Genomic DNA, 25,565 nt, shown 5'->3' with positions numbered 1-25,565 from the left:
TGCTAAACTGCTCACACATACAGGACCTATACCATATACTGTACACCAGCTGAGGAATTTCAAAATGTGAAATATCCCACAGGCTTGACATGTCAGGTTACAGCTATGTTGTGCTTAGCGTCTCCAATGGCAACAAGCAACTGTGGATTTTCACGAGAACCTTTGTCACGTTTTTTCTCAATAATGTAACGAGTTACACGCCTGTCTGTTGACAGATAAATGGCTGTGGAAGAGCGGATCAAACAAGTTGAATTACATTTTACAATGCAAGTAGCCTTGTGTGACACGCACTGAAAAAAATTACATTTCTGCATACACTAAATTAGAGCATACTGCACTCTGTACAATATATTTAAACATGCTGATGAAACAGAGATAATAAATTCAATATCTGCCATTCTCTGCTGACAGGTTGGAGTGTAGAGGACCACAAGTTGGTCGCTCAGTGTCCTAATACAACTAATCCTTCCAGCCAACGTCACCATATGCTTGATAAAACACAGCTCTTGGCTATCCCTTGAAAAATGCACTGCAAGACTGAATTAGGGATAACTCTGTTTAATCATTACACATCCCACATCGTTGCATTGTGTAATTGCAAAGAACTTCCCAATAGTTAACCTTAAAACAGTCCAGGGCAGACATACAAATTTACCCAAAACTCTTAAAACCAACAGCTACCCGATTTTATTATACACCAGCGTGGCACAAGTACTTTGTGGGCAGAAAGAGATGGAGACGTTCTGAATCATGTACTATAGGAGGAATTTAAATGCAATAGAGGGGGAAGAATAACAATGCTGGCATAACCAAATGCACTTCCTGCAGGGAGGCGTGAAGGGGGGGGGGGGGGGGGGTGAAATATTATGAATGACATGTCCCCTGATTCCACCTACAATGGCCGTCCGCCCACGACTGCCAACTTCATTTGCTGCTGCTTTTCAAAACAAGCTGGCTAATACGTGCTATGAAAAAGGAGAGAGCGCCCTCCGAGCTCATTAACCCCCCCCCAGCAACGCTTCTCTGCCTGCAGCGAATGAACAAGCAGGATATAAACAGATGTTATGTAACAACTCTTTGTTGATGCCAAGCGACGGGACTGAAGGGGGTTAAAAAAAAAAATGCAGCATGACCTTGTTTTTCAGAATAGTCTGCCTCCACCAGCCTGTGAAAAACGTTTTTTCCATGGAGGGATCATCTCAAAGCAATGAAGAGATTTGCACATTGCCACACTACAATGCTCCAGGAATATGACTCCCTCCCAATATTTATCAGAAAAAAAAAAAAAAAAAAAAAAAAGTATTTCTTGCCCACTCAATCATTATAAACCAGGGCACCTGCTGTGTGATTCAGTTGTCTGAAGGCAGAGCTTTATGTCAGGCGTGCTTGAGTGAGCAGACAGCAGCCCCCGACTGGATACGTCAGTCACAAACTCAGAGATAGGCTGCCAAAGATAGAACCAATAAACTGTGCTTGTGCTGGCATTTGATTGGAAAATGCACCTTTATAGGCCTCCAGATGGAACATTTACATGCATTTCTCTGAAACTGCAGTCTATCTGGAAGGGAAAGGAATGATTAAAAACCTTCCTATGCCACTTAACTGCTATAAACAAGGTTATAAAATGTACACAATAGGGCATGACTAAAATTGGCACTTAAACCTCCCCATTAAAAAAAAAAAACACACACACTTACATACTCATATGTTAGACAGCTGTTGTCTCACAATGGTAAATATTTACATATAAAAAAAGGTAACATCACTACAAGAAACCTTTTAAAAACTAGTGTTGCAGCCAAGTTGATACTGGGCTTGAACAAGCTACTTTCATTCTGGATTTATATTTAGATCTGGGCAACAAAAAAAACAACCCAATATGAACTTGTGCACACTGTAGAAGAGCAAAGTGGTTGCCAAGATACAGTCTTTAGAAATGCAGCCAATCAAATCAGCACAGAGAAAAAGCAGATCAGTGCTGTGCAGGGACTCATTCCTTGTATACATGTCGGTGCAAAGATTTAAACCCAGTGCCAAGGGATTTCCAAAGCAGGTTTCCTCAAAATCGGACGAGCAGTTCCCCGTCTCAGATGTTTGAAAGACATCAAATAAATAAGAAATCATAATTACCTCAACAACATTGTCTAAGCTGTGACTGGAACTGCAGGGTTAACGGAATCATAGAAAAGTACTGTACCTATGCTTGAGAGTACACAATGTCCCTGGAAAACGGCTATGACAAATCAAAATATGTAGGGCTTAGGCCACATGGGGTTTCACACACCGACCCTTGAAATGCCAATAAAGTTAAAACCCATCTCTCCAAACGAGGGCTTAGAACAATTGAAAACTACAGTCCGGTACCCATTTGCATGGACCAGCGTGGCTTAGACAAGCTAAACTGCACTGCTGGTGTCCGTTTCTATCATTTCATGAACTTTGCAGAAAATCCCTTGTTGCGACAGCTGACCTTAATCTCTGTGCAGAGTGCGAGGTGGATTTTATGTAAGTAGCTCAGGTTTCCAAGGTTTCCAAGAGGAGTAAACGCACACAGAGGGAGCCGTGTGCGCAGGGGATCATTTCGATCGGATTGTCATCAGCCTGGAGATTCAGGTTCTGGAGATTTCTTTTCTATCTCGTTCTCAGACTGGCCCCAAGGGTTCAGGGTTTAAAATTACAATGTCCACGGTCAAATGAAGAAATTAAAATGAAGGCCAATCAAGGCTTTAAAATCATTATCATCACCTTTCTCTGGTGTTGAAGATATTTACCATTTTATTACATGCATTTTATTTAGGTTGCAAGGGTTGGTTTCACAGACTTCACACATACTACCATTAGGATGTAAAGTACTGGTGATTGTAACATTAGTAGGCCAAGATTAGTGCTAACCAGGGTCTGTGAAACCAACTACAGCACTTCCAACATCAAAAGCACCCTACAGCACATTAAGTATTAGGTTCTGGATAAAACCGTTCAAACTTTTTTAATCTGTTCAATACCATGAAAAAAAAAATTTAAAAAAAGGCATATCCCTAATCTTTGACATACTACAAAACACACACTGACAGCTACACTCGTAGCATTAATGTTGGTCTCACAACAAGTGGATCCCAAGATATATTGCCTTCAATAAACTTAGCCAATAAGGGGTCAATACCACCATGTTTTTTTTTTCAGATTTCAAGGAGACTCCAGTTTTCACTTCAACAATGTTGTGTGAATCATGAATCACTCTATTACGTATAACACTGACAATTAACAATGCTATACCACACTCAGTTTTGGCACCTAAACCTCTCTTGCTGCAATGAAATAGATTGTGTTTTTCAGCTCAAAGTTTAACAATCCTGCACATTTGACTCCCTCACATGACTGTTGCTGCACTATTGACAACCTGTGTACCAGCAGCTGATATCGTCTGGTTTACAGTGCAATGTGCGAGGAGTTTTTCACTAGAACACCTTGATAAAAGACTCCAGAGAAGCTGGTTTCAATAAATCCAGCTCTGTCACCTGTATACAGTGAGCGACACACAAACTTGCATTAGCATTAACATTGAGAAATACAAGTTGACACTGTCATGTGCTTGGAGTTGCATGCGTTAATACTTATTGCCAGATCAGACCAGCTTTATGACTGGCCAGTAATACAGACTGCGTGCTGGTAATTTCACATCCCCTGTACTTGGGATTGTAATGGGGAGCCAAGAATGAAACATCATTAATGGTTCCAAGCGATCTCCTATTTGCAATATTATGATCATACTTTCAGAGACATTCGTTCATAGATGCTTAATTTAATTAATGAAATATTATACCAGCACATATGGATACTCTAGATGAGAAATCTAACTACAGGAAACAAGCTCAGTGTTCATATATGGCGCAGACCATTTTCAAGAACTTTAAGAAAAAAGGGACAAGTTACACACCACGGAATCTGCAGCCAGAGGAATCTTGTGGTCATAAAATGGTTAGGAACTATTACACATGTTGTAGTAGAGTCAATACAGGGGCCACAACCAACAACACTGCTCTTCTAATAAAAGCAACAAGATTTGAAAGTCTAGAGTATCCACCCATTGCAGCACCTTCATTGCAGGGATCCCCCCACCCCCACAAACTTTTCCAAAGCCTAAATCTGCGTTTCCAAACCAGAATTCCACCAGGATTTTTCATTTTTGGGTGCAGAGTTTAGTAGCTAGGGTGGGTGTTTGGGTTAGGCAAACTGATTGGACAGATATCAGTAGCGGATTATGTCCATTCCTCTTCAGCATTTCCAGGCCCGGATGCTGGTTAGGTGACATTAAAAATTGGAGAACACAAAAAAGGGGTAAATCCCTTGAATGGGCACACTTTTGAATTTTGAAATGCAGTTACTGCATCCAAGTTTCAGGAGTTCAGAATGTCTGCTTTCTGAATTAAAGAATCATATCTAGCATTACTTGGAAGAAAACAATTCCATTCTAAATTTGAATTATATTCCATGTCCTCTAGGGTACAAACACCCCCCTACCCCACACCCAATAATACTTCTATTTAAAAGGAAGATGAAGAAAGGGATAGTTCACTTTAGTAAAAGACCAAAAATAGCAACAGACATACAATTCAACGCAATTAATATTTCTTATTAAACTGACAGTTAACCCCCTTTCCTGCCTTCATCAATTTAGTCCAGTTTTCACCAACAATGGTGGTACCCCCAAGCGAATTTAGGAACAAGAGGAGCCCCTCCAATCTAATCTCATCCGGTTCCTAGTTGATCTGATGGATCTTAACTTGACAAGGTTTTGAGATCAAAGTGATTCAGCATCAACATGGCCAGTTAGCCAATTCCATACCCTCGTTACTGTGTGAAGTGACTCCTCCCCTCGGTCCTATATCTATCTCCACTTAATTTCCAACTGTGCCCTCTGGTCCTGGTTTCTGTGCTGGTCTTTAAGTATTGGTTAGGGTAACCAAGTCAACTAAGGACTTCAAATCAGGCTAAACAGGAATGACAGTGTAGCCTGAATGAAGACAAACCACCCCCTGCTTTAATTCCCATGCCAGTTGCAGCATTCCCATGGACAAGAATAGCTTGGAACGGTGACAGCATGCCAGCCCTAAGGCACTTTGATCAGCGCTCCAAATCCACAGATCTCAGCTGAAAGAGTGTGCTACGAACGTTTAAAAAGCCAAATCATATTCTTTTTTTTTTTATATAATATATTAATACAAGGTTATTTTCAAAATAACCAACTGCTTTCTAATGCTGCAGTTGGCTGGGGGAGGTAGGAAATGGTCAACAAGATTCAAGGACCCCCTCTCCCCACCCCAATGGTTATAAAGGCACTTGTAGGCTTCAGTCCACAACAAAAAAAAAAAACCTGCAGAATACAACACATTCACCTCTTCATGAAGGCACACAAAAAAAGAATTGCAAATGAGGGGAAGCCATTCAGCCCATCAGTGCTCGTCCAAATCCAAGTAATTGATCTCAAAACTTTGTCAAGGCTGGTCTTAAAGATCCAAATCATTCAGTATCAACATGGCTTAGTAACCCATTCCATACCATCACACTGTGTGAAAAAGTGTCTCTTATCCTCTGTCCCAAGTCCACTTCATGTCCTCTGGTCCTGGTTTCTGTGTTGCGCTTAAATGATTTGTTACGGTTACCTTTGTCAACTAAAGATTTTAAATATTTCAAAACTCAAACCCCCCTCCCCTAATTCTTCTTTGTTATAGGCTAGTATAAATGCACGTGCCCCAGCCTTTAAGAAAAGCTTGCGTTAGCAGGCAAAGAGGTTGGAATTCTAAGACTCAATGCAGCACCACAAAGAATCCCCTTCTAATCCATGACCATGAGAATACATTTGTAAGTATGGACATGAGTGTACTAACTGGAGATCTGGTAGTTAGTATGGAGGACAGGCTTAAGCCTATCTGGAACTCAAACAACATTTCAGCTAAAACAAAGCTCTGCATTTTTAATACTAATGTAAAATCAGTGCTGTTGCATGGAGCAGAAACATGGAGGACAACAAAAGCATCACAAAAACTAAACTAAGCTTTCATAAATAAATGCCTCTGAACCATCCAAGGAATTTATTGGCCAAACACCATCAGGAACGAAGATCTCTGGGAAAGAACACAACAAGAAATCATAGAAACACAAAATCAAGCGAAGAAAGTGGTGCTGGATTGGACATACATGCAGAAAACCAACAACAAACATAACCAGACAGTCACTGACTTGGAACCCACAAGGGAAAAGAAAAACTGCAAGACCAAGAAACAGCTGGAGGTCCACAGAGGCAGAACTGAAGGAGATTGGATACTCCTGGAAGGAACTGGAGAAACCAGTCCAAAACCGAGCCAGATGGAGGACTAAAGTGGATGACCTATGCTCCCTAAGGAGCAAAAGGGTTTAACCTAACCTAACAGGGTTAACAATGGACTGCAAGGTAGTACCAGCTGAACTAAACCTCTCCAGACACAGGTGGGTGTTAATAACCTCAAATCGCAATGAACACAATGCAACAGCAGCCTGCCCCCTAGAGATGTGTAAAACAGGTAGAAAGTTAGTCCAGCAATTCGTTTAGACCAAATTCAGAACTAAGCCATATGAGCAGCAGGCAGTGCTATATTTATTCCCAAATAACCAGTAATTCAATTAAATGTAATTAATATAATTGTATATACAAGTCAATGAGTAAAATAAATATTCTTCATGATTTCATAACTATTGTAAATTCCATGAATATATTTAAAATAAAACCTCTATATATATAAAAAAGCACGTCATTCCACTTGAACTGAAGAGATTCCATTTAACTTGTTACTTCATTCCAGTAATTACTCATAAGATGTGTGACAATAGTGTAGCGTGCACAGGGGTAGGCAGCAGCAGGGCTGGTAGGTGACGTAATCACACGAAGACATAAGCCCGATATACGCTCCTTGCAAAGGAGCCGGCTCTTTTGTACAATGGTATCGGCGCTATGTTTTAGTGCGAGAGGAGCCGGGTTCACGCCAGCCCTCTGCCTGTGTGTGGATTGCCTCGCCCTGTGCGATGTGCCTGCCTGTGGGAACCGAGGTACGTCACAATACTACTTAAAAAAAAATAAAAAATGCAAGCACCACACCTGAATTGTATGGAGATGGAATCCTTGTGGGTGTTACCCACAGATGCATTCAGGTCTTGTCCACAATTTGTTTGATGAATTTTCATTGTATAATTAATGCATTTCAGGAATTGGTACACAATTTAGGATTTACTGAGGTTTATTAATACATATTGCAAGGACAACACTGATAATAGTTGTTCTTTACAAATAGATGGGAACTTAGATGAATTACGGAATTATTAATTCTGCTCCTCACTGACACTTTCCAAACAGGATGGGAATGATCAGTTTAATCCCAAGGTCTGTGATCCCAAAGTTACCACTGCATGTTATTACATTACAATTGGTATTAAGATAGTACAGGGTGGAATTGGGAGATGATCCTAAGATAGTACCATACTAGCTAGCACACTGTTTAGTCCCCATATCCATACTAAATTCAAAAGTATATGGAGATATTTTATTTGAATTATTTAAAAAAATAATACCCATCAGTGGCATCACCACCCAGTAATCTGAAAGCAAGAGAAGCATTTTTGCATGTTGTGTTTGTGGGAAAGACTGGTAAACCAGAGGAAGTGTGGCATTAGAAAGGCATTTGGTTCTCAAGGACAGAAACCAGGAACCAAGCAGAAAAAAACAGAAAATTCTAAAAAGACTAACAAAATAACCTTCTGTGGCTGTCATTTACCCTGAAGCAGTGTCCTTCACAAAAGATCCATTCCAATATGTCCCCACATGTTCCAGAACATGGCACACCAAAACACCAACATCCAACGCAGTGCATTCCAACTAGAGAGTTCAAGACCGTGACAACACCAGAACCCACCCTCCTCCTCTGTTGCCATTAGTGAGTTCCAAGATTAAGGCTACAAGGACTGTAGGAACCCGATTGGTTGAGACGATCATAAGCTTAGAATTGTGTAACACAATAACACCTATTTTAACTGTCACAAAACCCTGGACACATACATACATACATGTCAAGTATGCCCCTATATAAAAGTTTACCCATAGTAAAAGAACAGCAAAGTGTAATAAAGCACAAAGAAAGCATGATAAAGCATGGGTAAGCACAAAGAGGAATGGTAAAGCATATTATAAAGCATGGTCATCCATTATAAAACTAATAAATTAATAGTATAAACCATGGGAAAAGCATGTGGTAAAACTACAATTTACAGTGCTTTAGCATGGTAACCTTTTAGGGTGGGCTTGCATCATTAAATGAAAATAATCGCTTCGCTCCCTATGAAAGCTATTCTGACCTCTGCAGCGAGGACTTTCCAGCTTGCAGATCCGCAATGGAATCCCCGCCCCCCCCTCAATTTGCAGGAATCTAAATTCATCCGATACATTTCTGGGTCACTTCCAAACACCCTGCCAAGCCCAGTGCTTCTCCGACTGCATCAACTGTTCTGGAAACCAGAGCTCATCTGCGTGTCTGTCTGAAGACTGAACATTTGTGTGCATGAGTTCTGTATGAGCGGAAGGTCATATTCTCTGATCATTCCGACATGTTTTTTTGGGAAGTAAATGAGAGTTAGTTGAAGTGTATCCGATGGCTCCTCCAGTAAAAAATACTATTGGATGTAGGTTTAAATCCTGATTGTGCCAACTTGTCCTTGCAAACACATTTAAAACTCAAAAACCACAGAGTTTTATTTCCAGTAGAGTCAAAAGGTGCTGCAGTTAGCCCAACAGGAAATTACCTTGTTTGAACATTTACTTTGAAAAGACACAAGTTTAGGGCTGGTTTGCCTTCTTTGGGGGAGTGTAACGGGCAGTGTTGTGTGATACACTGCAGTTACGGATTTGGTCTTCTGTCGGTGAGAGGAGATGTGGTTAAAAGCTCCAAAACAATGAATGCAGATGGGCCTAGCTTTTTCATTGTGGTCAAGACACTTGCGGTGCACGGGGTTGCCGGTTCACGCCCAGCCTGCGCCCTGCGAGACACGCTCAACCAGCTCTAAAGTTAAATGTGTGGAAATATATAGGTCAGTTTCAGTCACAGTTGGGCAAGTCAGCAAATCTTGTTTTATATATATATATATTTTTTTTTAAATCTTAACAAACCTCTTATATGAAACTGCTTATTTTAAAATACAACACACTTGTTGATAAATCCATATCTTTTTACTTCTGGTAAAGACAGCAAAAGACAGTTCTGCAATGTAGGCGTCAAGCAAATCTGAAGCACTGTACAAAACACCTTTATATAAAGCAGCACACCAATACGCCCATATTTAGTAAGCTTTTTGCTCCAGTTCAAGTCAAGGGTTTGGTTTAATTTCCCATAGTAGAAATAAACAAACCAGGTTAGAGGTGCTCCCCATGCACCATTAAAACTCAATTTCAACTTGTCACAAACATGCGTTACACAGGTCAACGACCACCAGTACCAGTGTTTTTTTTTTTTAATCTATTCGTATTACAGCAAAAAAAAAAAAGGAGCACATCGCTGTAGCTAAACACTATTCAATTCTGAAGCGGTCTATATATGGGTACTGAAACAATGCAAGTTTTAAAACAAATATTTAGTTCTGGGTTTACTTTAGGGACCAGGGTTTAAAATCCATGATCTACAGTACATGTATAACATTATTAAATTGCTCTGTTGCATTGCATGTTCATTAGCTAACTGTTCAGAGAAAAAGATTTCAGCCAATGAAAATGAACCAATTTCAACTCTGTCTGCATGGCAAATGGAAACGTTCCTAAATCCAAGCTTGTCAACATCTCATTTATCCTTGTAGAACAGTATCAAACTAAACATCTAAGCAAAAGCTTTCTAAACTCTGGTTTAGAACAAGTGAACCTCGAGAAAAGGTTTGTAACACTTGGCTTCTCAACTTCCTTAAGACTCCTATTCTTCCTGTGGGGTTACACGCCCTACCAGGTAATTCTGTTAATGAAGCTGAAACATGACTCACTTTGAATACTGGAATGTTTTTCCTACAGTATTCAATCAAGCCAAGCTTATATAACCATCATGTGAGCTTCTTTGCAGGCGGAAGCAAGTTATTGTGATCAGATAAAAGGACTTGGTAAACATCGTAATCTTATTAGCCAATCCATCTATAAAACACACACACACACACACACACACACACACACACAAACACTATGCCCTGGATGAACCAGGTACCATCTACACAAAATATTCTTACAATGTAAGATAAAAAGCCTGCTTTCCACAGGGAATGGATTTGATTTGCACATAAAAAAATAAAGACCCTTCCTCCATGATCGAGATATATGTATATGACTGTCTATATAGATACACACATACTTTTCCTAAAATGAGCATGAGCAGTCTTGGGTTACAGAATGTCTGTCAAGCAAAGGAAAACCTTCTAAAACACCCAGATCACAATGATGACCTACATCCACCAGTCAATAAACCTTGTGCAAAGGATATCCAGACCAATTTTCTTCCAAATGAAGTCTCTCTAGATACATGCAAACCGTGTTTATCTGGTCCTGGCTTCTGCATTGGTTAGGGTTAAGTTTGTCAGCTGCTTTTCAGATTTTAAAACACTTCAGGTCAAGTCCCTACTAAATTTTTGTTCTAGGCTAAAAATAGATTCAATTTTTTCAAGCTCATTCCTTTAAGTCCTGACATCTGTCAGATTGCTCTTCATTGGGCCGTCTTCAGTGTCCTTTTGGCAGTGGTGATCATGATTGGAATGCAGTAAGTGCGGTGTCACCAGAAGATTATACAACCTCATTAGGATAACGATGTCGCTCTGGGCATACCTGTATGGTAGTGTTCCCTCCTTCCAGCAGAGCGATGGCCAGCAAGATGCTTTCCTGGAAGACTCGGTCGCTGGTGGCATTCATGATAAGGTCTATGACCAGGTCCGACGCCCCCTCCTTATCCAGGTGACACTGGACTTCCGCCAGGCTCATCTCCCCACGACTCAGCACCCCAGATCCACCGGCCACTCCTGACAGACAGACAGACCAAGAAACAGGGAGCCTTAGGGGGAGGACTGCACGTTACACACGGAGGGTCAAGAACCAAATGAGAAAACGCCCAAGGGAAACAAAAGTAACAAACATTTTGGCACCTTCATTAGACAGATAAAAAGGTACTAGTTTCTCTACTTCAGTGATAAAACTGTACTGGATGGGAAAAGATGGATTTCATTACATTTGGTCAAGCATTTTACATAATTCAGTCCTGACTTATCACCCACTGCCTACCATTCAGTCTTGGGCCTCTCTGAAGAAAAGTGGTTAAGATTATATTAGGGGCTAGTTTGAGACCCATAAATCCCTCAGCCAAATCTGATCAGCCCTGTTGGAACACGAACAACCAAATGTGCGTGTATTGATTATACATGATTCACTTGAAATGAATCAGATTTTCCAGCGTAGGTGGTTATGTAAAATAGACATCTCTGTGCCAATAAAAAAAAAACACAGAAGAGCCTCCAGATTGTAAACAGGCTCAATAGAACCCAATCAGACCAGGACCTACCTCCTCCGGTGGGTTTGCTGGGCCCCCCTGGAGACAGCGGGCCACTGCTGAAATTTGTAAGACTGTCTCTTCTTCCCCCGGGCCTCACATTTCCATGGTAACGGTTAACCAAAATTTGTCTGAGTGCTTCACCCTTCAAAAGAAAATATTTAGAAACCTCTAATGCTTGTTTGGGAAAGGAATACTCTGTGTAGCACACCCCAGGCAGTAGTTTGAAGTCGCTGGGTAAGTGTTGGAAAAATATTACTGCTTGCCACCACAGATACAGGAATTTTTCACATGAAATTACTGTGAAGTGTAACCAAAAATACCTGCTGCACCTGATGAGTAAATCTCTCGGTTTGAAACTTGAAATGCAATTTAAAAAAAAAAAATTGCCAAATAATGTAACCTGTTTATGCAGTATGTGCACGGCAAGGCTCTTTGTTTCATATTTGTTTAATAGGGCTTCCTGATTGGTTTAAAACATTCCAAATTTAGTTAATTTGAAAATTAAATAGAATTCACCATCCATACAGCGGGTAGCACTGAACAATCAACTAGTCTTACAGAACAATGGCATTCAACCTCAGAAACTAGTAGGTCGACTAATCGCACTTCTGTCATTGAGATGTTTCAGATTGACAAAAATGCAGTTGCATTCTATTAACATATAAATGGCATTTAGAGGATTAAACAGTTTTACAATAGTGCAGAGTGTACTGAAATATTGCATTTACAAAATAAACACTTAAAAAAAATGAACATAACATGAAAGACCTATAATTTGTAGTTTTAGAATAAAATTAGATAATGTACAATACAGAATAAAGGAAAATAAATGGATAAACAGATAATACCATGATGCCTGAAAGTTAATAGAAAGAAACAGTAGATTACATCATTAAATATGTAGTAAATTACATCACAAACAATACAATTTTAAACAGATACGAGTGTAGTTGCCATGGCATCAAAATCCTACAAGTAACTCCACTGTTTTCAAACACACTTTCCCTTGACAAAGATGTGTTAAACATGCAGAAACATTTGGAAGTTGGCTCTGTTGAGCAAAAACCAAAAACGCATGCATGACAGCAAACATATTTTAAGTGGCTGCTAATTGACCTAGTAGACATTTTAGCTATAACTATTTGAGCAGGTCGCGCTACCCCCAACGTCACATGGTCCACTAATAATTTACAGAGCATTGTCAAGCTGTAGGGACTATGCAAGCATTCTTAAGGGACGTTTTAAAAGGATAGTTTAAAAAAAAAAAAAATCAGTGCTTTTAAAAAGTTAAAATTAACTTCTGTTTAAGCCAATCTTCTCAAGCTCTTAAACAAAAAAATATTGTTTTTTTAAATTTAGAGTGACCAATTATTTTGATTTAATTTTTCCTCCCCAATTTGGAATGTCCAATTATGTTTTTTTTTTCCTCACCGAGTCCCAGACGTTCTGAGGGCGTGTGAGCGTCCTCCGATCTCACAAGCTTAGCCAGAATCGCTTTTACGCTGAGCATTCCAGAGCAGAGGTGGGCGGGCTACCGGTCCCGGAGAACAGAGACCAGCCCTGCTTTTTATCCACTGTGAATGCTTGTTGTCTGGCCAGTAGGGTTCGCTGTTGTGCAATGAGAAAGAATCCCTGCCGGTTTCCCATCTCCCACACCGGGAGAGGGTCAGAGCCAATGTGACGCCTCCTTCGGAGTCCCCAGCAAAGTTCGGCCGCTTTGCACAGCCCAGACGTGACCTGGTGCCGTCCAAGCTGTGCGACTCATCCCGTGCTCCCAAAGGCGGCAGCGTTTTAACTGGATGAGCGACTCGGGGACCCCAATCCTCTCAATCTCTTAACGGTTTCATGAACTGTAAACTGGATTTAACAGATTCTATAAAAAAATAATTAAAAATACAGTACTTAAAATAGTATGACCCGTGGCCACAATCTTGCTTTCTGACAAATAGGAAAGCTCCATAAAAATACAGGCTATAAAATTGATAAAATCTGGTGCACAGTAGTAGATATGCTAGATCAGGGGTAGGCAACCTTTGGCACTTCCAATCCGTTCTATTGCAAGACTTTGTTCTAACTGGCGCCTTAATTATTTAATTGACCTCCAACAGGGTCAATTAAATAATTTAGGATCTGCTTGGAAAAAAGTCCTGCAATGGATTGGGTGTGCCAAAGGTTGTCTACCCCCTGTGCTAGATATTGCAGAATGAATCTTTTAAAAGTTATTGGTCGTGGACAATAATTCCAGTAACTTACAGGTCATTTGTTTCCATGCATTATACACGTTTCAAAATGTCCAGTTTTGAAAGCAACACATCTTACAGTAAACCATGTACAGTATGGTACTACATTTGGTTAAATAAATCTATTGGCAAGCCACTTGCTTGGTCATTTCACCCAGGAAGATGAAATTCTCCCCACCGTTCCCGTCATTAACCAAACTGCTTCCCTTATTGACCGACATGCTTTCAGCCAGTATAATGCTTGAATACTATTGCGGTGAAATGACCCAGGAAGTGAAAGTGCAAACCGATAACCAGAGAATAAGGCATAGAAACAGAGCTTCCTTTAACCTTATCAGATAGCATGCGTAAAATGAAAATACATGTGTGCTATAACATGTTTCTCTTTCAAAACTCCACATTTCAGACCTATTTCGCTAATAGCAACGCAAAGCAGGCAAGATATGACTTTTTTTGTTAGCTTCAATTAAAAGTGCCTAGAGTGAAAACATTAGATGTTTAGGCTTTCATGAAATGACAAAATCATCTTATTAAATCTCACACATCAAACCAGGCCTTTCTGCAATCATTGGAGCCTTTCAGTTATAGTTATTATACTCTCAATTATTATTGGGCATGGGACACAACCATGTAAATGTCAAAATCTGCGGGATAATATGCAAAAAATTGCAGAGATTGTAAGTAGATATTGAGTGTGGAGTATCTTGTGTTTAGTATTTATATAAATAAAATTGTAAATTAAGTAAACAATCGTATCAAACAATTCATGGGTTAAATACTTTAAATATTACATTCGTCAGTAAAATCTTTAGAAACATTGACAAAAAACCATTACATCGCATGAGACTTATTGGGCCACATTTTCAAAGCCTTAATATATATTTCAGGTCACTAACAGTATGTTTATGATGACGACGTAGCTGCAGAATATGGTGAATCTGCAGAAGACTGCGAATTCTACGATTCCAGAGGAATTTTTACAGATCTGGGCTGCCTCTAGCCACGGGCCTACCTTGTAATTACATCAGGTAGGTAATGATGTTCCAAGACCATTTCCATGTACATACATGTAATTGCACAGTAGTAATCATACAAAAACCATTGCCAATTACCCAGTTATAACAATGTAATTACACATGCCCTGGAAACTAAAGCGGTACACAAATACCACCCTAAATCATTTAAAGTGTAATTAAAAATACATTAATTATGGTGCCCTATCTTGGCCCCATTATATAAAACAGAAAATATTTGGTTATTTTTAAAACACATTCTCAATAAGTTTGTCCCATTAGTGCAAAATGAAATCTTGATCTCCATCAACACACAATACCTCGGCAAAACAGGCAAGATATTGTATCCATGTGAACTTTATTCCTATAATTTGTACTGTTGCCCTACATCTTGGTAAACTGCCCTCCAACACACTCAATCAGGTCGCCTCAATTGCATTCCTTAAAATGTTGGCTCAATGAAAGCTTCATGTTTATACTGTAATCTTATTATTAAAAGGTATTCGTACACACCCACACAATAAAAATCATATATAAAAACTTAGGTTTTGCTTTAGTAAAGATACACACGTTGTGAAGAATGCCAATGTTGAATCAGTGAGTGTGTGGGATACAGCAAGGATCCTGGGTGAATTATTTAAAAGGTATTAATTAAGGTGGAGCTGGAACAGAGGTCTCCTAACCGGTGAGGGATACCTACCCTTTTTTGATCCTCCAGCTGCTTCTGTGGTGGGTTTGGATCAAGATCCTGCAGGTGATGTGAGTATGCAGAAAATAAAAGTTTTTTAAAAACAGTGTTACTCAACATGTGCAAAACCCAATACCATTCCAATCATGCTTAAGGGATTCTGGCATGCTGTTAACTTTTGGGGAAACAGGCGACTAGAGAAAAGAGAGGGAAAAAAAAAGCATGCAGGGTATTGTTTTAGGACAGACTGAAGCAGTGAGTGTTTAGGTTATCATAATGTAATGTCTGGATTTGGTACAACAGTACATAAATGAATTACAAATATCAATTAACAAAAAACAAAAAGCTTCAACTTGAAATAACTCCATTCATCACAATAGGTATAGGACAATTACCAAAAAATAATTCCATTTAGGTCCCATTTCATTGTGTGGATACATGCAATTCCGGTAGTTCTCGGTTTCTTGGAAAGCAATTTTCATTTCTTTTACTATTTTGAAAAAACTGTTATTCTATTAAACTGATCTGAGTCCGCAACCGACACCAAGTACTGAAAAGTACCTTCCAGAAAACGTGCTCATGCACAGGGACTGAATGGCGGCTTTGCTGCAAGCAACGGCAAAACTGCTACATCAAGCCCGTCTCACTGGTTATAGCACAACTACACTAGAATACAATTGTGAATTATATAGGATACAAGGGCTACCTACTATATATGAAGACATACGTAGAGCACAACTCATTTTCAATCTATTAGTTAAAAAAAGACAGTGGATCTGCTCTTCAACACCCATATGTTGGGTTTCAATTTGAGAGCGGGCTCGACAGAATAGGTGGTTTTTGATTTTTACTAATTTGATGTACCAAAATCACCTACAAAAGAACAGCTTTGAACAGAAGCTTTTTCCACCAGTTTTAAAATCAAACTAAATGGTTATGAGTGGTTATCAAATGCGATGAGGACATACAGGACAGTTATGATCTGCAGCCACGCATTTGTAACTTCAGCATATATGGGTGGGAGACGCACCTCGGCAGGGATTTCTGGTTCGGGAGGCTGGGCCAGCTAATTGAAAATAAAAGTTCTCGTTAATCTGGTCTCGGTGGCACAGCAACAGCTTAAATCCTTTAAGAAGTGCAAACCAAAAAGTTTGGAACTCATGTTATTGCATTTAAGAAATCTGAAGTTGTTTGGTATTAATGAAATGGAATTTAACACTAATTATACAACACAATGCAGTCCCTCGTTTACACAATTAGAGTATAAAATCAATAACAAGCTTAATGTTATTTAATATAGAACCTGTCGTGAACTAAAACTTAATTCTTTGTGATTTCCCATTTTTGACATGACCCCCCCCCCCCCCCCCAATTTCCTTAGTAATGAGTCAGCTCTGCAATGGATTGAAGACCTGGGTAAGGTGTTCTCTCTGATTAAACAAATAAATATCAGTTTCTACAGTGGCAGTGTGTTAGGTTTAAGGAAAGGTCATGTTTACCCAACAATATCAGTTGCATTTGCTAGTTTTGCAACACATTTTCATTGTCAGGTTTAGGGCCTCTGTACAGCAGTAAAAATGTCAGCGCCTCACATGACGTAAATTTGGCATCCAAAATCGGCTTTTAAAATACTCCATGAGGAAGTTAATTGCCATTGATTGGTACTGAATTATAAAAGGTGAGGGAAGGGCAGCTTTAATAAATAGGTGTGATTTGATTTATTTAATACCTGCCAACAAATAAGTCTTAAAGGCAATTACACAGAAAATACCAGAGTATCAGCACGCCCTTACCATTTTCTAACCTTGTATTAGCATTGGGCCTTTTTTTTAGCAGAGCCAATTCCAAGAGATGCAATTTGATTTTTAAAATCTTGGCTAGCAGTCCTTCACCCTAATTCTCGTACAGCCTGTCTGTCCAGGACAACACCACAACAAAGGGTAACCTCTTTCTGCACAGTTTTGTACAAATGGATGAGCTACATTAGTGAGTGGGTTTTTTATTTTATTTTTTTTATTTTTAAAAGGGGGCAGGGGTGTAGTATTTGAATAACTTTGCACAGCTCCAGCAGCACTTTGAGGCCAGTTTCAAATAAAACAGGAACTTGGAAGGAAGAGCAAACAAAGGTGGTTAAGGATTGTGACAGGCTGAAAGATTTGAATTCAACGTGTACAAATTTGACGGAAGAAAATACATTTTGGATAAAACTGAGGTCGCCTTTGAGGAACAGGGTCAATGGTCTTAGCTGTCACTGTACCTTGTATAACTCCAATTAATATGCCAGCAAAGCAATGAGAGTTAATCATTGCTTACTTTACAGCACTGAATGTGTGCCAAGTGGAATTTGCACACAAACAGAATACTGGTTTTAACTATAGACTAATATTATTTAATAGTCAAAGTGCTTTGACAAACCTAATCAAAAAGTCAAATTAAACCCCTTGTTTTGCAGTAGACCAGTTTATGGTAGAACAAACAGTATTTAAAAACATGAGAGTTTGGTTACCAGAGGAGAAATGAGGCCTATGGTATGTCATGTGACAGTTTCAACATCCATCAAACTCCCTCTCTAGTCCAGCTTTTATTGCCAATTTTTACATTCAAAATAAAGGTCCTGTCATTTAGTTCAACTCCTACTTTTAACCTCAAGTAAACAGAGTGGGTTGACTTGACAAGCAGAGAAAGGCAGATTGGTTTCCAAGCAGTATCAAAAAAATCATGCCGAGAGAAAAAAAAAAAAAAAAAAAAAAAAGGTTGCTTGAGAAAATGAAGAAACCACCTAGTATTTAAAATGCACACGAGCAACAAACCAAAAAAAACCCTGTAAAGGCCATCTAGCTGTTGAGTGAGCCTGTCCTAGACAAAGTTTACTAACTCCTGCTAGGGGGTTTCAAAGCATTGTTGCACGGCTAATCACAGAATGGTTAGAAATATCCCAACCTCAATTAAGAGCCAACCTCATGGGCCATATTAACAGCAATGGTTCCCACTTGTCCAATCTGGATCCCATTTTAAAAGTAGTGAACTACATATTCTTAACATATTTCAGGCATTTTGCTGCACAATACTTATTTACCGAATACTCAAACTACCAGTAAAGGCCGTGCAACTGGAGAAAGTCCCCTCTTAGGGACTTATTAAAATCCAAGTCAGATCTAGCTGCACAAATGAAAACACACTTCATTATTCAGCAAGGCTTCTGAACTTCAGCCAAACATCACACACTTCCAGTCAGTATAAGATATCAACAGCAAAACACAATAAATCTGCTTGATGCAATGCTAACCCCAATCTTCCCTCCTCCACCGTGAGAATCTAGATGTGGTTACAGTATAAAATGTTTACTGCTGTAGCTTTATGCCTCACGAGCTGAGAGATATTCATCTAAAGACACTTTGATTCTGTGATAAGTGCTAATTAGGGTGTTGACCTTCTTTCAATAGCGCTCCTAGTATGCTCCAGTATGGCATGTTAGGGATGGGGAGGGAGGATAATGGCCCATTCATTGATTAGACCGGAATTATTCTGGACATCCCTAAATTCTAGCTACACTCGGCTTGCTAAACAATACGCCCAGGTTTGCCTAATGCATGGGTTCTGGGTCATCTGAAAAGGTAAAAAAAAAAAAGGCAGACCGAGGTAGAGCGCTTCTGGCAGGCTCATGAAAGAAAAAGGAGCGCCATGGCAACCGACAGCTCATTGAAATGAACACCTTTCTGCTCAGCCGAGCTCAAAGCCGGAGCAGAGGAGTTAGTCTGGAAGAGGTTACAGGAAATGGAGAGCAAGCAGACTTATTCAGAAGCAGCAATGGAAAACACCCAGAATATAGCCATGAGCTGGTCTCGAAATCCTTAACTACACAGTTAACACAACAATGCCTCTGTTACACAAGTACAGCGCTGCTAATTGTCACTGGAATGGCTAACAGGAGCTCTCTGCAAGCGGAACACTCCACTCCCCATGCACTCTGGCTGATCTCTGCTGCGCTGCCAGTATCTAACAGTAAACAACTCTGCCGCACATTTATTGGCAATTACTGCTGAAGGTCACACATCAGTGGACAGCTTGAATTCCAGGGAAAGGGAAGAGAAAAAAAGAAAAAAAAACAGCTCTTGTGCAACTGCTGCCTGAGAACTGGCAGCAGCTCAAGAATCGTGCAGCCTTGCCAGACACGTTCACAATGCCCCCTGCTGGAGATGAGTCAGCGTGCAAGCCTCTGTGCAGTGTATCAATGGCATTTCAGTTTGGTTATACAAATCCTCCCACCCTGTGCAAAGCAGGACCAACTTCCCCAGTAACACACACTGTATGCTTGCAAAAGGGATTACATCAAAATCCAACTATGGTGAAAACAACTAACAATGCAACACCAAAAAAAGGCTTTATTTTAACCCTGTAATGCCCAAATATTTTTGTATCAAATGAAGATACTACATAATTGTAACTAGACTAGATCTGCCTGGTAATAGTGTATTGCAAATGTTGGCTTGCGAGGCTGGATTTAAAAACACTATGATAACCCAATGGACATTACAGGGTTAATTCCCACTATGTGAGAGATATAAGATTCAATATAAATAAACCTGACACCATTGGATTTGAGTGTTTAATCCTCCACAACCAATCGCAACACAAACTCTTCCTGGGGCATACAATCACATGCTTCTACAAAGAGCCAATCAAAATCAGTGATGACAAGTAGTGGCACAGGAAATATCTGCATGACCAATTTTACCTACTTTTAAAATAACGAAATCAAAGCATCCCTGGTAACATAATTTAAGAGGTATGACGGATCGAATCATAGGTTAAAGTGAAGAGTGCAGCAAGATTTTGGTTTCCCTAACACTGAAAATATAAAAGTTGTCAGATTATTTGTTAGATATTAGCAGATCTTCAAACTCATATAAGCTTATAAGGATGCTTAACAAAACCAAATTAAAAAAAAAAAACACCAACTAAGTGTGGGGAAGTTTTCATACAAACATGAAGATAAGGATTTCCTCATAACCCAGGCAGATACCACTGCCTCTGCCCCTGCTGGATTCCATACGTTTCTCAATGGAAACTGCAACTAGGGCACCTCTATGCAAAGATGTTACTATAACAAACAAAAACTGTACTTTAGCAAAAAGATCACTATTCCTAGTAGCAGTCACACTCTAAACAAATATACATTTGAGTTGACAACTGCATCTTTGCAGACTCAACAGATGTTGGCTTTTGTTCAATGGGTGCGACAACTCTTGGTCCGTAACATTTAAAATGCTCTACTTTTCAGCGAATCTTGTAAACACAGCACACCCTACACTGCAGGACCTTTGGGTGTGTGTGGGAAAAGTTCAGGTATGTAGAATTTGGCTGTCGTATTTATTAAGCAACTGCTCCATTAAACCACTAAATACTCAGAATTGTACAAACAAAAAAACTGAGGGCATCAAAACAGGCAGTTCTTGCCACAGTGCTACGTCCCTTTTAATCTCCAGTGGACGAAGGACTTATTTTTCTATCACAATTCTCTATTCTTGCTTTGTGAGTTTTGATAAAATGTACTGTTTGTTTTGATGTTGATAGCAAGGACATGCTGTAAACGTAGGTGTATTAAGTGAAAAATAAACGTAATTTTTTTTTTGTTTTGTTTTTAAACTAAGGTATATGTATATTTTTATTGTCTGTGGTTTTTGAAAGCCTAAAAACATGAAGTCCTTTAAACCTTTCTAAGAGAACATAAATTTTTTTTTTTTATTATTATTATTAAAAAATTAACACTGACCACTTCTCCAAACTGGACTACACTGCTATGTTACAGTTTTGTCTTGGTGCAGATTAAAATCAGAGTATGGAGAGGGGTGCTCAACACGCACAAAAAGCTTGAACAGAGGAAATCCCACACTGATGTCACCGTATCAAGATCACCAAGCCAAAACCATGTTCCTATGTAAAACTTCAGTTCAGTTTTAAAACGTCTCCTTGCTATTAAAATGGGATACATCAGGATGTGTGTGTATATATATATGTATATGTATATATGTATATATATATATATATATATATATATATATAAAATTTAGGTGTTATACATCCCTACATTCAGAATTAAAATTCAGCACACGTACAGAATCATTTTAATGCATAACGAGCAACTGTTGATGTAGTATACAAATATCTTACATTAGTCTACGCTGGTGAAACAGGAGGTGCTGCCTGATACCCCGTCATACAGATTTGGACCCCTGTCTGCTAGATAATGATTAATCTCCATAAAACCACAAATGCAGACAAGACCAACATAGTGGTTTAAATGCTTGTTTGCAGTGTGTGTGCGACTGCCGGTTCACGCCCAGCGTCTGCCCTGCTACATTGGTGTTGACCCATTGCTCATAGACTGGCTGCAATGTTAAAGGAGGAAGCGTGTAAACTGGGTAGTGGTGTTGTGCAGTTATATTGTAACCCCTGTTGAGGAAAGGAGGTTAACACCCTATAGCCACAAATGCAGATGAGCCTGTCTTTTGCATAGTGGTTAAGATGTGGGTTTGCAGTGCGAGTAGTCATGGGTTTGCGCCCAGTCAAACTTTACTTTGGGAAAGGTGGTGCAACTTTTCCATCTTCCACCGGTCCTCCCTCTCTATCAGGGTGTGTGGTCAGGACTGACACGAACACAGCCCTGGAATCCATTAAGCGTATAGGAAATGAGTGCTTTGATGAGTGTACTGCTAAAAATACACACATCTGAATAAGTGATTGAAGCAGTCGTTTTGAACTCCGTTTCAGTGTGTTTGTTTTTCATACAAGTTGCTTTTTGCTAAAATGTGCTAATACAATAGAAAAAAAGCCATGGCCCTGCTCTACCATGCACACAGAATATAAAAATAGACAAGAACAAATTAATGGACAGCAAATGCACTCCACTACAAATGCACTCCAGACCGAGCAGCTACAGCATCCTGCTCCTCCCCTCCAGCACAAGCTTCCTGGCTGCTAACAACACTGACAGGGATAGACCAGAACTCCCCTTCTAGGAAACCGGGGGCAGACTCATGAACGGAACCGATTTCACTCTCCACACAGCCAGGGTTATTTCCCTGTATTTATAGAAGCACCTGCTCCAGAGAAAGAGCCAGAGTGGAAGGTGATAAATGCCTGTCTTGCATTCAGCACGGTTTTGAAGTTCTAAAGCACCGGAAGGGAATGGGCAGGATAGGCAGGTTCATTGCCCTGTCTTAAGCCTCATCTTGGCAAAATGCAAAGATGGTGCAACTAAAATAAATAAAACCACCACACTCACAGGAGCCGTTGGTAATAAAAGCAGAATATGTATTGCCCCAAGGTAAATATTAGTTTACTTGGTAACACTGTTGAGGTAATGAACCCAATTTTCATTGTGTTTGTACTTGTGCAAAGTTTGGCGCCAATGTAAATGTTATGACGCTAGATAGAAACTTAGGAAGGTTAATTGTACTGCTTTTAATTTGTTTCTTGCCAATTAAAAAAAAAAAAAAAAAGGGAGGCAAGCAATTTGCCTGGTGCAAACAAATAAAGGAAACAATCCATTTTGTACTTTTCAGAAATTATAAAAATGTCAAAGCAATAATCATTTAGGAGGAGGAGGAGGAGGAGGAGGCCATTCAGCCAACTATGCTCCTCTGGTTCCAAGTCTCTGGTTGATCCTAAAATTGTCAAGTCGGACCTTGAAAGATCCCACTGACTCAGCATTGACAATGTGGCTTGGTAACCCATTCTCTAGCCTGCCCACTCTGTGTACTGTCCCCTAGTCTCCCCTAAGGTACAGCTGTGTCCTCTGGTCCTGGTCTCAGTGCTGAATTAAAGTATTGGCTAGGATTAACTTTGTCAACTCAGTCACGTCTCCCCTTATCCTTTATTCTAGACTACATAGATGAAGTTCCCTCAATGTATCTCAACTTTGTTTTCTAGTCTAGTCCACAGCTGCATTTTTGAAATCCTGGGAACGACTAGCGCACATGTTGCAGTTGTCCCCTCCCACCCCCCCACCAAATGTATTCCAGCCTGTCAAACATGCCATGCATCTGGTCGGTCAAGAATTTCCTGCATCATTGCCAGGGATATTCACAGCAGACTGACCTGCAATTCAGACCTCCAGAAGTCTGTAGAACCAAATAAGGACTCCTTAAACAGATACACAATTATAGCCTTATACTTGTTTTGGTGCTTCAGAAAAATGCCGAAACCTCTTGAAAATAGTAAAATATTTAAAAGATGTGGATTTCAACAATATCACCGTCTATATCTAATGATGCAACTTGCTGTAACAGGTTAACCCTTGTTAGTAGCATTAACAATTAAAGGATTACTATAAAAAAAAAAAATTAACTGCACAAGCATTTGTGTTTTAAAACGATGCTGCAAAATAATGCTCAGTGCATCCGTTTAAGTGTTGCAGGGATCCAAATTTGAATACAAATTTATTTCTGCTCGGGTACAGGCATCAAACGCTGTACAAACAGAGTACATGAGAGAACATCACTGCTGTACCAAGCTATCCGTCCATCTCTCTCTATCTGTGCCCTTTCAAACATTGCGTGTTTGTGAATAATCTGGATTGAATTACTGCCAATAGCCTATGCGGAATCTAAACTGATGTATTGGCTGCAAGTCTAATTACAGATGAGCAGTTCTCCTTGAAAACACTGCATTTCACCAGGCTCTTGCTCAGTTTGGAGGTGGAACAATGGACTTTGAGTTTGCTGGCTGTCTATATGACATTTGGGAAGGGTTACAGTAATGTTTATAAAAAGTAACTTTGTAGGGGGAGGGTGTTTATTTCTCCAATTTTAACTCACTGCATATATGAAATTACCAGTAGGTGCAGGAATTCAACTGTCAAGAAATGTCCAACTGGATTCCAGTAATAATGAATCCATGCAAATCCCCACACTTCGCCATGTCAGTGATAACCCACAATTTAAAATCAATTTTCTTGCTGATAATTTGCACTAGCATCACCCCTTCTCTGGTGCTGCAGATCTCTTGATTTTAATGCAGATCTAGATTAAATGTTACTGCTTCCTCATACTCAAACAGAATGTGACCTACAGCACAGGCAGTCATTAGGGAACTAAGCCTATAATGCTGTATTTGAAAAACCTACATATTCTATAAAGCATGGGAAGAACCAAACCATTTTCCATGCAAGTGTTGCCTAAATTAAAAGGGATTCCTTTAAATCATTCCTAGAACCACCACCCTTAATCTCCCTTATTGTACAGAGTTACCACAAGCCAGTCTCCTCTATCCCAAATTAATTTCAGCATTTTACCAACCCATTTGTTTTTAGCAGGGGACCCCAGACATTTACTCACATCACACAACAAAAGCAGCTGCTAAGGCATAACAGGCACGAGACACATTTAAACAGGTACGGCTACTTGCTGGCACAACGTAACAGGATAACACAGTACTGGACAAGAGCACAAAACTACACCACGGCTAAATCACTACAATAAGACAGGAAAATTTGTCAACCTCAGCCACATCCATTTCATCATCAAAGGCAATCAGCTGTGAAGAGAAGAGTTAAGAGCAACTGTTAGTATTAGTAAGAACATGAGCAGATTAGTAATTACAATGGCAGTTAATGTTTTAAAAAAGATGCATTGCCAAAAAACCCTCGCTCAAAAAGATTAGTTAGTCAAACATATAATCCAGCATGTCAAAGCAATATCTCAGGGCTTTAAACTCACACGAGCATGGCACCCAGTCCTGGCTTTCAGAACTTGCCTGGTAGTTGAAAAATGACCAGGTGCCATCAGAAGGCCACTAGTAACTCTCCTCATAGCATACGTCTCACCTGAATAGGTTAACTAATGAGCAGTTCATGCAGCCACAAAGAAAATGAACTCTTGGCTACTAATTATTTAAATATACTTAATTGAGAGTAGTTTTGAAACCTAGCACTGGGTGCAGGGCTAGTGTGAGTTCCAAGCCCTGATTTCAAAGGAATAAGTTGTTACTGAGAAATGATGATTAGTTGGACACAGCCTGTGAAAGCAACCCAGTT

At 39.7% G+C, this 25,565-nt stretch overlaps 1 protein-coding gene across 13 annotated transcripts in view; it reads right to left on the bottom strand.

The window, feature by feature from the left end:
* LOC117412304 (inositol 1,4,5-trisphosphate receptor type 1-like) overlaps nt 1–25,565 on the bottom strand; it is a 171,396-nt gene that overhangs the window by 57,371 nt on the left and 88,460 nt on the right. For 5 of the 13 annotated variants that reach the window (XM_058988874.1, XM_058988876.1, XM_058988875.1 and 2 more), the window contains 5 exons: nt 25,031–25,066; nt 16,560–16,595; nt 15,542–15,589; nt 11,598–11,730; nt 10,871–11,061 (listed from right to left, as the gene is read on the bottom strand). In XM_058988874.1, the coding sequence (XP_058844857.1) occupies nt 10,871–11,061; nt 11,598–11,730; nt 15,542–15,589; nt 16,560–16,595; nt 25,031–25,066 (444 nt within the window). The remainder of the gene's footprint in view (nt 1–10,870; nt 11,062–11,597; nt 11,731–15,541; nt 15,590–16,559; nt 16,596–25,030; nt 25,067–25,565) is intronic. The other 8 variants (XM_058988881.1, XM_058988883.1, XM_058988882.1 and 5 more) reach the window with 3 other exon arrangements.

Source organism: Acipenser ruthenus, chromosome 16 (assembly GCF_902713425.1).
Source record: "Acipenser ruthenus chromosome 16, fAciRut3.2 maternal haplotype, whole genome shotgun sequence".
Taxonomy (NCBI): Eukaryota; Metazoa; Chordata; class Actinopteri; order Acipenseriformes; family Acipenseridae; genus Acipenser; species Acipenser ruthenus.
This window is presented reverse-complemented; position numbering and strand designations above follow the sequence as displayed.